Genomic DNA, 13,707 nt, shown 5'->3' on the forward strand with positions numbered 1-13,707 from the left:
TCCAAACTCAACATACTGATGCCTTTTTTGCGATCTCTGGCGACACCTGAAGCGGACGAGGCTCTGAGAGACTGCTTCGAGTGTACTGACTGGAGTGTGTTAAAGAACGGAGAGGACTTCACACATTGCCCAACTGACTGCCTGAACTTATGTATGGACATTGTTGTTCCCACCAGAACTGTACACTGCTTTCCTAACAACAAGCCTTGGATAACTAGCAATGTCAAGACCTTTCTCAATAGTAAAATATGGCGTTCAGAGAGGGGGACATGGCAGAGCTGATGCGCGTACAGGGGGAACACAAAGTCAAGCTGAAGGAGGCCAAGGAGAACGACAGAAGGAAGCTGAACCAGAGTCCTGCACGGGTCCAATTTTTTAAATCCGCACCCACCCGTACCAGTCATGTTTAAAACCGCATCCGACCCGTTTTCCGACACCAGAGCTAGTTAAAATCCGTACCCGACCTGACCCGCATTAAATAAAACTGACACCCGACCCGTACCCGAGTTAAACAGACACGTTTAAGGAACTAATTACACAACCATTAACATTGCAGATCCAACTTCAGCTGAAGTTGACAGGCATATCCTACATGATTTATTGTGGTAGCCTGGCTACTTTTCAACACCCGAGTGATAACATTTTACCACTTTTCAAGCAGATGCGTTTACAAGGCTATCGCCACGCAAATGCCTAATTTAGAATTCAAACACAGCCTTGCACACACAACATATTAACAGCAGTAGTAGGCTAGCCTACATTAAATAAAAGAATGATTCGGTCATAACATACACCGGATTATGCATTAGCCTGTGAAACTTTATGGAAATAGGCATAAGACGTGTGACACTATCCCGTTTATTTGAGTGCAAGATTGAATGGGAAAAATGTGGCCTACCTTTTCCCACGCATAGGAGAAATCTCGCTTGCTTGCAGGGATGTCAATAGATCTCACAATCTAGGCAATATTGGGAATTAAACGAGCATGTCCTCTCCACCATGAAAACATGTCAAAAGAGTCATCTTTAGGCGTTTTTTTATCAATGTGCAGCCACTTTGTTCTGAAAGACTGCAGGCAGATCCCGCGCATGTGATTTTTTAAAAGTGGAATTATAGGCGCCTGTTTTGGGAAGGCACGTACAAAACGTGCATTTCAAATGCTTTTATCAACTTGAATTGCAGGCATATTATTTAGGATGTGTTACTGTAGAAAATATTGTTACATATGCACGTGATGTTTATGAAAGGCCAATTCCGACCCGTGTCACCCCCGTGTCCAACCCGACCCGCATCCGACACAGTAGAATATTTTTCACCCGTTTCATCAAAATGTGCGGGTCACCTGTTGGGTACCCGCGGGTACCCGAACCAGTGCAGAGCTGAACCACTTCTACAACAGGTTTGACTGCCCTGCTCCAGCTCCAATGGCAGTGGTCTGTCCACCACCCCCTGCTGACTCAGACACTGCTCTTGCTTGCTTGCCTGCCCAACCCACACCTCCCCCCTCACTCTCAGTGCAACACTCACCCCCATCATCACAGGATATCACACCCATCCCCCACATTGTGAAAATGGCTTCAATCAACAGCCATCAGCCTCCAGCCAACCAACAACCCCCTCAGACGCAGGCTGGGAGACCTGTCAGGAGGGCGTTGCAGTAGTCAAGTCGTGAGGTGACTATTGCCTGAACCAGAAGTTGGGTAGCATCTTGAGTCAAGTAAGTCCTGATTTTCCGTATGTTGTAGAGTGCGAAACGGCATGACCGGGCGACTGAGGTAACGTGATCTGAGAAGTTTAGTTGGTTGTCGAGAACAACTCCTAGATTTCTTGCAGTCCTGGTAGGTGAAACAGACAGGGAGTCAAATTTGATGCTGATGTTGTGGTGTATGGTAGGTTTAGCTGGGAGGACCAGCAGTTCAGTCTTTGAGAGGTTCAGCTGGAGGTGGTGTACCTTCATCCATGTAGCTATGTCTGAGAGGCAATCCGAGATCCGTGCTGAAACCAAGGGGTCATCAGGTGGAAAGGACAGATAGAGCTGTGTGTCGTCTGCATAGCAGTGGTATGAGAAGCCATGCGAACGGATAATCTGTCCCAAGGAGGTGGTGTAGATAGCAAAGAGAAGAGGGCCCAGCACTGAACCCTGGGGGACCCCTGTGGTGAGATGGTGAGGTGCAGATAGCTGACCAAGCCATGATACGTTAAACAAGCATCCTGTAAGGTAGGATTCAAACCAGGAGAGAGCAGAACAGGAGATTCCCATGTTAGCGAGTATAGAGAGAAGCATGCAGTGATTAACCGTGCCAAAGGCAGCCGATAAGTCAAGCAGAATGAGTACTGATGACCGAGCGGTCGCCCTGGCTTCTTTTAAGGCTTCTGTTACAGACAGCAGAGCCGTTTCGGTAGAGTGGCCGCTTTTGGACCCAGACTGATTTGGATCCAGAAGGTTGTTCTGTGAAAGGAAGTCAGAGACCTGTTTGGAGACTGCTCGTTCAATGCCTTTGGATAGGAAAGGCAGGAGTGATACAGGGCGGTAGTTCTCGACTTGAGCAGGGTTGAGAGAAGCTTTCTTAAGTAACGGTTTTACCCGGGCCATTTTGAACGCTGTTGGAAATGTGCCGGAGGTTAGTGAGGCATTGATCACATGTGTGATAGCTGGTGCGATGGTCGGGCTGATGGACTGAAGTAGGCACGTAGGTATAGGGTCCAGCGAGCATGTGGTAGGACGGCTGCATGTCAGGAGTCTAGATACTTCACTCTCGGAGAGAGGCGTGAATGCTGAAAAAGATGTTCCAGCAGTACCTAGAGGTTGTAGGAGTGCGGTATCTGAGTCAGATGCGTTGAGTGGGCATGTAGAGAATTGACTGCTGATTGCCGCCACTTTGTTTGTAAAAAATGAGGCGAGGGTATCTGCAGTAAGGCTGGATGGAGGAGGAGGCAGATGAGGGTTGAGTAGCGATTTGAAGGTTGAGAAAAGTTTTCGAGTGTCTGTAGCGCTGTTGATTTTGTCATTGTAGAAAGCCGTCTTAGCAGCAGGGATGCTGGCTGAGAAGGAGGTCAGGAGTGTCTGATAGTTTTTGAGGTCATTAGTTAGTTTGGATTTGTGCCATTTCCTCTCCGCGGCTGAGTTTGGTGCGCTGAGATCGGAGGGTATCATTTAGCTATGGATGAGAGTGTTTGGATCGAGCTGGCCTTGTGGTAAGAGGGCACAGCTCGTCTAGACACGAGCTCAGGGTGGAGCAGAGCGAGTCTGTGGCCTCATTAACCTCCAGAGAGGAGAAGGTGTTGAGTGGAGGTAGACCGGAGGCAACCACAGAGGAAAAGTGCGTTGGAGACAGGTTCCGGACGTTGCGGCGGAACGTGACCATCGGCTGAGGAGTCGGAGGCTGTTCTGTCAGGCTGACGTTGAACTGGATGAAGAAGTGGTCAGAAAGATGGAGGCGTCACCATGAGGGTGTCTGTGCTGCAGTTCCGAGTGAAGATCAAGTCAAGCTATTTGCCAGCTTTGTGAGTCGGTGGGCTTTAAACCAGTTTGAGGTCAAAGGAGTGGATCAGGGCCAAAAAGTCATCTAAGTGGATGTTCATATTGCCGAGAACAAGAAGCAGACAGTCATGCTCAGGGATGGAGGACAGCAGAGTGTCAAGTTCGTCCATAAAGTCGCCTAGTTGGCCTGGAGGGCGGTAGATGACCAGCACGTAGAGTTTTGCTTTGGCGATCACTGTGATGGCATGGAATTCGAATGAGACATATTTTTTTTAAGGCAGTAGCGGAGTGAATTTCCATTTGTTGGAGATCAGCAGGCCCGTCCCACCTCCTCGTCCAGATGGGCGAGGGGTGTGGGATAGTGTAAGGTTAGTGGAGAGTGCAGCCGGGGTGGCAGTGTTCTCTGGTTTGATCCAAGTCTCAGTGAGAGCAAGGAGTTCCAACGAAAGGTGGTTGGCATAGCCAGCTATGAAGTCCGTTTTGTTGACTGCGGATTGACAGTTCCACAAGCCCATGGAGGTTTCTGTAGGTGAGGACCGTTTAAGTTGCTGGAGGTTAAGGCGATTTCTGCCCCTTTTGGCATGATGCCGTTTTCTGCGATGGCCGGTGATAACAGATATGGTGGAATGGCACATTTTTGCCTTTGTCGGCGCCTGTGCTCAGTGAACTTGCACAGGTAAACTTGCTCGTTTTGACCGTGTCCGTCTTAAACGAGTACGGCTGAAACGAGGGCTGACACTTATGCTGACGCTTCAGCAACAGCCTCTATTGTTATGCTGACAGGAATTGCATGCAGCTGTCCTCGTGTCTCAATAATGATGAATCGGCGTAGACCGCCCTCTGACGTTCGCACAGCTTAGATTGTTCAAAAGGGTGTTAATTACTGTCAACTGAAAGTCCGCCCGCTCACACTGACCGAAACTCGCAGTTTCAAGTAGCCTCCTCCCTCAGCTGTTCCCAAACGCCCAGAGTCCAATTCTAAACAATTGGAGAGGATTGGCCAGTAGTAGCCTATGTGTTCTTCCTTTCTCTCTCCCAACTCACTGCAGTTGTTGTCTGGGTGTGGACGCTCACCTGGTATCCTGGATTACAGATTACCTGACCGAGCGGCCACAGTTCGTGAGTCTGAGGAACTGTCTCTCTGACACTGTGATCAGCAGCACCGGAGCTCCACAGGGAACTGTGCTCTCGCCAGTCCTGTACACATCTGACTTCTGTTACAACACCGAGTCATGCCACATGCAGAAGTTCTCTGATGATACTGCAATTGTGGGGTGTATCAGAGACGAACAAGAGGAGGAGTACAGGAGCCTGGTGGAGGACTTTATACAATGGTGCAAACTCAACCACCTTCAACTCAACACTCCAAAGACCAAGGAGATGGTGGTGGATTCCGCAGGTCAAAGCCCGCTCTGCTATCAGTCTCCATTGGACTGGCCAGCCAATACTGATGCACTCTACAAGAAAGGGCAGAGCAGGCTGTACTTCCTGAGGAGGCTGCAGTCCTTCAATGTCTGCAGTAAGATCCTCAGGATGTTTTACCAGTCTGTTGTTGCCAGCGTCCTCTTCTATGCTGTGGTATGCTGGAGAGGAAGCACAAAGAAGAAGGATGCTGGGCGACAAGATAGGCTGGTAAGGAAAGTTGGCTCTGTCGCGGGAGTCGAACTGGAGTGCATCACTTCAATATCAGACAAATCTTGGATTATCTAATCTTGGATAATAAATGTCATCCACTCTACAGTACTATTGTTAAGCAGAAGAGCCTGATCAGCTGGAGACTTTGCTCACTGTCATGCACAACTGACAGACTGAGGAAGTCATGTCCCCAGGGCCATTGAACTGTTCAACGCTTCACTTAAAGTGTAAATTCAGTGTAAATTGATCCATAGCCCTGTTGGATAAGCTCACCACATGCAGCCCATCGGAAAAAGAATGAGATCATTTGGGACAACGTAGGCCAAGTTATGGACAGGCAGCTTAAAGCAGACCCATGGGGGCATCAAAACTGAAACTGAAAGTAACTCCCCACTGCCCCATGGGTCTGCTTTAACAACAAGGAAGTGATCATCCTCAGCTGTACAGCACATTATTTCATCAGGAAGCTTCTCCAACACACATCCCCAACATACTTACTTACCGTACTTATATAAGATATATAGATAGATAGACACTTTATTGATACCCAAGGGTCACAGTAGCATACAGACATCACACAAAACATGCACTTACAGCAGAAAAATGTATATTAGTATATAAATCTAAAAAAAATTGAACAATAAAGACAGTAGAAGATAAAAAATACTAAAATACTAAATAAAACTAAATCAAATATCCAGAGTGTGCTTAAGGATGATTAAGCATGAGGCGCTTGCAGTGACAGGGCAGGTTCTTGTGTGTTTGTGTGCGTGTGCATACTGTATATAGTTATTTTGCATGCTGTATAGTTCTTGTATATAGTTTTTCTGCGTTTCTGTGTGTGTGCATGGAGTATATAGTTCTTTTGCAAGGGGTACTTAATTTCTTAATCTGTCTATGGTGGTTACAGCTCCAGTCTCAACATACCCCCTGAAGCCTAATACCTAGGACTCCTCAGGGCCAGTTTGTGCCATTACAAAGTATGGCAGGCTACCTGGCTGCATACACCTATGCTAAATTAAAGAGCTTGTTGGGCTTTTCACTGCAACATCTGCCTTACACCTGCCTTATAGTCGAACCACTTCAATAAAATCAACCCTTTTCTTCATATGAGCACGATGAAGTAATAGGACAACACTGCCTCCTGACCAGGTTCATTAAAGGTTTTCACCAACTCAGACCCCCAAGTATACCCGTGTTCTCTTGGGAAAATAATTTTGAGCCTGGCTTTATCACGTGATCTGATTTTGTTTGTTAGCAAATGAGCGCATGAGATAGGGCCTCATATGCATATTTAAACATCAAAATAGAAAAAGGCAATATTTTTTTTCTCATCTTAACATAAGTAATCAACTGAGAAAGTTTAATGGTGATAGCTATAATTTAAAATCTTTACCCTATTCACCTGTATTGTCTCACCTTAATGGTCTTATTATGATAGTTATGCAAATTGCCCAAAGTGCAACTTTTAGCAACCAAGTTGAATTCCATCCACTAGGCCTATAGATAGCAATAAAACTTTAGGGTACTCCACATTTCTGGGTTTACTATTGGCCCTATGGGTCAGTGTTTTTCAACCTTTTTTGTGCCACGGCACACTTTTGACACTTAAAATGTCCCACGGCACACTAACATCCTGTGTGAAGAAAAAATAAACATACCATAGCCTAAAATTTCAAATAATACACAGATATTGCCTTATTATGGCTTCTATGCAAGACCTGCTTAATAAAACAAGCGCCCTCTGTTTCATTTGTAGGTGACTATATCTAATTTAATTGTTGCTATGAACTGGATATGTGATGATTCTGTGAATACTGGATATGGGGCCCCCGTTGTACAATGTCTGCATACCACAAATGGTGCAATCAAACAATCAATGAGGGCATGTGGTTATAAATTCTTTGATGCAACAGTTGCTTTTCTGGACCAGTGAGTGACATTTGGGTAATTTTCTGCGGCACACCTGATGATCTCTCACGGCACACTAGTGTGCCCCGGCACAGTGGTTGAAAAACACTGCTATGGGGGATGCAACTGGACTAGAGGAGGTGGAGGATTGGGTGGAGTTTTGAAGGTGAAAAAAGTTCTCGGGTGTCAGTGGTACTGTGAATCTTATCATTGTAAAAAGCCTTCTTTGCAGGAGTGACGCTGGATAAGAAGGAGGGCAGTAACGACCGGTAGCTTGAAAGATCGATAGGTGTATTAGTTTTGTGCCATTCCCTCTCAGCAGCTGAGGCCAGTGCAAGAGGTGAATGTGCTAGAAGGTTGAAAAGCAAAGGCTACTAGAGAGGAGAAATGAACAGGAGAGGTTGCATCGAAAAAGAGACCATGGGTGGAAGAACTGAGGGCTGTTTTGTGAAGCGCACATTGAACTGTATGAAAAAGTGGTCGGAGTGGTGCAGAGGAGTAACTGTTACGTTGTATGTGTCGCAGTTTCGAGCGAGAATGAGATCAAGCTCTCTGCCTGCTTGGAGTTGGAGGAGTGTGGACCTGTTGTAGTTCAAAGGTATGTACATGTATGAGACAAGAAGTCCACAGAGTTCGGATTATCTAAGTGGATGTTCATGTCACCGAGGACAAGAATGGTAAGTCATTCTCAGGGATGGAGGAAAGCAGGGTGTCCAGCTCATCAATAAAAACACCCAATTGTCCCAGTGGACGGTAAATGACAATCACATAGATTTTGACCAGAGCTGTTACAGCGATTCAAGGTATTCAAAGGAGAGAAGGAGACGGTCTGCACACTGTATATGGGCTCCAAGAAATTATTTATTTATTCTAAAAAGGCAACGGAAAAAATGTTGCCTTTTTAGAATCAATTAAGTATTTATTGGAGCCCATATAACCTGTGCAGACTCCGTTGCCTTTTGCTCCCTTTACTTCTGTGTCCTGGATCCAATACCATCAAAATTCATCAAGGACCATTTCCCAGTTATCTCCACACACATTGCAGAAATCATCAACTCCTCATTTCGCTGTAGCTCGGTCCCCCAAAACATTCACATTAGCTGCTGCCACCCCATCCTCAAAAAACTGGACTGGAAACATGCGTAATTTCTGCCCCACCTCCAATCTCCTCTTTCTATCAAAAATACTGGAACATGCTGTGCTTTGCTCTTCTTTCATGCTCTTCCGCACAAAAGATACTTGTCAGATTTTTCAATTTTATTTTTGTTTGCCCGTGACAGCCAATCAAATATGGCTATGATGCCGCCTAACAGGAAGTGGGCTAACATCTCGGCTACGCTTTAATGTAAGGAAGTCCAAACTTGGTACAGGGACTTTTGGTATCTTATTGTGAGGATGCACTACGAAATCGGCATCATGTGGCCTCTATAGGGGGCGCTGCAATACAGGAAGTGAGCTTGTATCTCAGCAATGCTTTGGTGTACAAACTCCAAACTTGGTATAAGGACCTGTTACCTGATTATGATGACGCACTAGGAAATTGGCATCTTTTGGCCTCTATGGGGGCGCTGCAATACAGGAAGTGAGCTCGTATCTCAGCAAGTCCAAACTTGATACAGGGACTTAGTAGCTGATTGTGAGGACACGCAAGGAAAGTGGTCTCATTTGGCCTCAAGGGGTGCTGTAATAAAAAAAGTGAGCTCACATCTCAGCAACTCTTTGGTGTATGAAGTCCGGGGACAAGGTAGCTGATTGTGAGAATGCACAAGGACATTGGTGTAATTTTCGCCTCTAGGGGCACTATAACAAAGTAAATAAGCTTATTTCTCAGCCATTCTTTATCCAATTGCAATCAAACTTTCTGTGAGTGCTTGCTCATGCCATGGCAACGCCATTCCTGCTATAGCGCACTGATTGGCCCCCACATTGCTGCTTGCAGCTATATTTTATTCTGTATTTGAAGACAACTTTAAATAAGCATGAAAACAGAAAAACTTTAAATAAACAAGAAAACAAACCATTTAATACCTTAGCTTTGCATTAATGCCTCCTTCAGTGTCAGAGTACTCTGACTCTGAGCTTCTCCAGGATAACTGGTAGTGTGAGGGCTTCTGAGACCAGTTGCCTATCATTTGTTTGGGGTTTCTTCCTCCACCTTGTCTCAACTCAAGCTCTTGCTGGTCTTCTCCACTGTCTTCTTTCAGGACCCATTTCCCCTCAATATGTGCCTTCTGAACATTCCCACGGGGCTTTTTCTTCTTGTTCTGTCAGGGAAGCATATGAGGAAAATAAAAGATGAACTAGTCGAGTGGAAAAGAAGATGGAAAAGACAAAAAAAAATAAAATAAGATCTCTCATGTCTCCGTTGTGTTCCTTAAATGTCTGTAATATAAAGTCATATAATGACAACACATACTAAGAACATACTAAGGCTAACCGCTTAAGAGTCCACATCAACGGGGCCTAAGCATTTGTTGGCCTAAGCATTTGTTAGCAAAGCCTATATATCATAAATGTGCTAATTACCAACCATTTCGTTCGAAAATTCTAAAACAACGGTGTTTTTTAATACTTTAAAATAACGGTTGATTAACGAACCTTACATTTTTCAGTAGGCATAGGTGTGTAGATTTGAACAAAATCTAGTTTGGTTCTTACCGGGGCTTTTACTGCCTGAAATATAAATAAATATTTTGTGTACCACGCTCGGAGTTTAGTGCTGAGCTGGTGGGTGCCTATTCCCAACCTTTCTCAGGGCACATCAACGGTTAGCCCAAGAATTCTCGTCGCAATTCAAAATTCCACTGGAGCTCCAAGCGGATTTGTACACGCAGCCTTACAAGACTGATTACAGCTCTTCGAGTGACGGCAAAATGTAATTTTTGGTACCAATTTAGATACACTTATGGTGTGGATGGTTTGTATAGAAATGAATAAGTGACACATATACACGTATAAGGTTGGACATACTGGACGGTTGGTAATATGTGACGTACCGGTATATACTTATCACCTGGAGAGAAGAAATACTAATTGGCTGGTGGGGTGGCTATTCATTCTGAATAACGGGACACCTATGAAGTATCTGGTAAAAAAGGTATAATCACCATTCCATATCAATGCTTGTGAATGGTATATATAACAACCAGTAGGATGACTGTTGAGCCTGGAAGCAGGCTTCGCAACAATGGAATCAACTGTAAACAAGCCAACTGTCCATGCTATTGCTGTTATAGGGCCAAAGAAAGTTGTACAACAACAACAACAACAAGTCGGCTACTTTTTAAATGGAACCGCTTGTTTCCTTTGCATGCTTGGGCGGAGGCAACGCGTCGGGGAGTTCTTTGCCTTTCGCCCTTGTCCATTAATTCCGTATAACAGGACACCTCGGCAGCCGTTATCCCTTACATATATAAAGTGGGTCCCATTTAGAAATAGCCACTTCATTCGCGCTTTCCGTGATTCACGCAGCTGCATGAAATGTGTAACTTTTCGCCACGCGGTGGCAGCTTAAGTCCGCTTGATACTGTAAGCCATTGGTTCCCAAAGGAGATTTTATTTGGGTTGCCAGCATAGCCTAGTGACAATTTATGTTGTGTAATAGGCCTAGCTTATACCTTATATAGCTTAGGAAAGCTAACAGCTTTCTATTAGGATCTAGTTTGTTAACAGTCACGGTTTTGTCAACTCCCTCTTATTTAGAATAGCTCTGAAACTGGGGGGACCCCAGAGCGTGGCTATCTTAATCACAAAATTAAATAATATTTTCTATCGGGTGCCTACCATGGACTAGGCTGGGTGAACCCAGCCTGATCTGCCGGCGATTTCTTTTTCGATTTCTTAAAAGATTGAGCTTGGTCTGGTGAAAGCCAGACTAACCATGGACCTCACAGTTGCAAAATGCAAGGGGACATGAATCAGCCCGAACAAAAACGGACAACGGCTCTTCAACTTGGCCCGTTAAAATGTAAAAAGTATCATTTTAAATCGTAAAAAAAACGTGCTGTCAACAACTAAGCAGACAAGACATAGACCAAGACATAAGGCTAAAGTTAATAGCAGTCTTCTCACATTCCTTGTTATTTCGGATTTAAAATGCACAACAGTGCATTAGATTAGGCTATAATTTAAATATACATTTAAACGCTATTTTTCTCTTTCCATCTCGCAAACTTTAGCCTAGGCCTACTAAGCTACAGTATAACATATTATTGTTTATCTTTCGGCTTTTTCGCAAAAGCCTCTTGATCTTATATTTATTAATTTCATATTCTTACAACATAAACACAACACCAACAAATAGAATATGGATCCATTTGTCTGCAACGCAACATGGCTACAACCAGTGTTTCCCCTACAATGTATTCATCAGCGGCGCAGCGCCGCTCTTGGAATTCAAGCGCCACTGCAAAAAAAAAGTTGGCTAATTAAAAAAAAAAAAAAACATGCAAGTGAACCTCAGGAACAGCTGCCGTTCGTTCAGGTTTGATGTCAACAAATAATAGTAGGCTAACATTGAAGGCGCAGTCAGAGATTCCACAGGAGATCATGCTTGTTTGTGTTTATGTTTAAGTTTATTAGCAGATGCAATTTTGTGCAAAAAAACGTAGCCTACATTATGTTAACCAAGGAACCAAATTAAACACGCCAGCGAGGTAGCTCGCCCCTACCTTCAGTAGCCTATTCCCAGATAAATTCCACGCATTGCTTCATTGTTGTTTGTGATACAGGCAATGCGTTCAAGCCCTGTGTTGCTAAAATACCTAGGCTGTGAAACTAAGGTCTAGCTAGCCTATTGGTGGGTTTAATTGAATTTGAGTAATAGGATACGCAACCATTTACATCTGGAGATAGTTTTATTCCTGTAGAGCTCACCAAAGCTTTTTGAGCATTTATTTTACCAAATGACATGGAAAACATAATTAATTTCATCCACATATTCTTATGCACCATGCACAACACTACAGTGTACAGTTGTACAGTGGCTAATTACTAATAATGTAAATGAAAAAGGTGAAAGAAAAACATGAATAATCCTGTTCAAGTACTGCAATAATCATGCTTTGTAAATGCTTGTCTTGGTGGTTATGTCATAATTTGTAACACTCAATATGAAAAAATCCACCAGAAGTCACCATTTAAGGAGTCATTTTTTCAACATTTTCTTTTTTTTTTTTGTTGGGGGGGGGGTTCCTACGATCAAGAGCACCGCTGCTGGAAAATTTTCTAGGGGAAACACTGCTACAACAACATCTATCTTTAGAAATACAGAAGCAGCTTACTATATGCTGAAGAGTGATAACTGCATATCATGCAAGAATAACCCCAAACGTACATTAAAATTGATCTTTTTGGTAGGCTAGTCATTTCCAACTTCCCAAGCTGACAGTGCTCAAAATGCAACACAACCATGTTCAAAGCAGGATGGGGACAACCTGAGGTTGTGTGTGTGTACAAAACTGAGCTAGAATTTAATAGCTTTGAACATATTTAACATTGTTTCATTAGTGTAACTGAGATTGCAGAATTGTGGGAAAACCTAGTAGGCACTATCTATCCAACCACCTAGATATGGCACTGTAGTATGGTTATAGAAAAGTTTGAGAACCTCTGGGCTAAAACATCGATGTTTTGGGCAATATTGGTGGTTGCATGTTAGATCTGAAGTGAATTGGGTTGCAAAAGTCTGTCATTTTTAAAAAGTTGGATTTTCAGGCTGTAAAACTGATGTAATTTCAAGGGCTGAAATTAACATGAATTGAAGGATTTTAACAGAAATATTTCACAGGCCTTGGTGTTGGGACCAAAATCTGAGATGGTGCTGCAACAACCAATATGATTTGACACAGAATGACCCAGCTAGCTAGCTAGCATCACTGTGTGTGTGTATGTGCCGGGTGTGGATTATGTTAGTTAGCTAATGCTAGCCAACATGGTACAACATTGTAGCAGCGAGCTTGGACCAGTAAAAATATATTTGTTTGTCTCTGCTTGGACCCCTAAAAAGGTAGAAACCCTTGGCCCGCAATAAGATGCAGCCTGTAACGTTAGCGTACACACATGTCCAGGAGTCAGAATCAGAGATATTTTCAGGCATACAGTATAACCATAACTGACATTATGATAGCAGTTTTTTTTACATGAACATAAAGCAATTAAACAGACAGTGTTGCTATTTAGGCTACTGATGTTACCTGACAGATAGCGTGGCAAAGGCTACTAAAATAAACTACAAGTAGCATATGTAGCTAGCCTACCTTACAGGGCAAAATGTAGCCTTCTCATGTCTGTCCAGGTGATGGCAGTGAATATATCAGCATCAGATTACCATCATATTAACACTAGGTACAAGTACGTACTTCATTATGCTAAATTCATATGTGACAGACACATACAGATAATACTCTCAAACAATCTCTGATTTTTATCCATAGTATTGCATGGCAGTTTACAGTGTCACATCTACACAAGCCTCAATACAAAACAAAGTAAAGTAAGCAAAGTTATACATACCCCTCCCGGTTTTGTTGGCATGGTCTCTTCTGAAACTTTGGGAAAAGGAACATCATACTGAGGTAGAGGGGCAGGATAAAGAATTTTTGGCATCTCCACAACCATCCCTGGCAGCCCATAGAACATCAATTTCTATTGCAGAGAGAAGACATACACTTACCACATCA

The 13,707-nt window shown here is 43.7% G+C and overlaps 1 protein-coding gene across 2 annotated transcripts in view; it reads right to left on the minus strand.

Annotated features, from left to right (window-relative positions):
- Window positions 1-13,707, minus strand: part of heatr6 (HEAT repeat containing 6) — a 105,642-nt gene that overhangs the window by 49,041 nt on the left and 42,894 nt on the right. For both annotated transcript variants that reach the window (XM_048252045.1, XM_048252044.1), the window contains exons 7-8: window positions 13,541-13,672; window positions 9,056-9,291 (exon numbers count right to left, since the gene is read on the minus strand). In XM_048252045.1, coding sequence (XP_048108002.1) covers window positions 9,056-9,291; window positions 13,541-13,672 — 368 coding nt within the window. The remainder of the gene's footprint in view (window positions 1-9,055; window positions 9,292-13,540; window positions 13,673-13,707) is intronic.

Source organism: Alosa alosa, chromosome 9, assembly GCF_017589495.1.
Source record: "Alosa alosa isolate M-15738 ecotype Scorff River chromosome 9, AALO_Geno_1.1, whole genome shotgun sequence".
NCBI classification, from domain to species: domain Eukaryota; kingdom Metazoa; phylum Chordata; class Actinopteri; order Clupeiformes; family Clupeidae; genus Alosa; species Alosa alosa.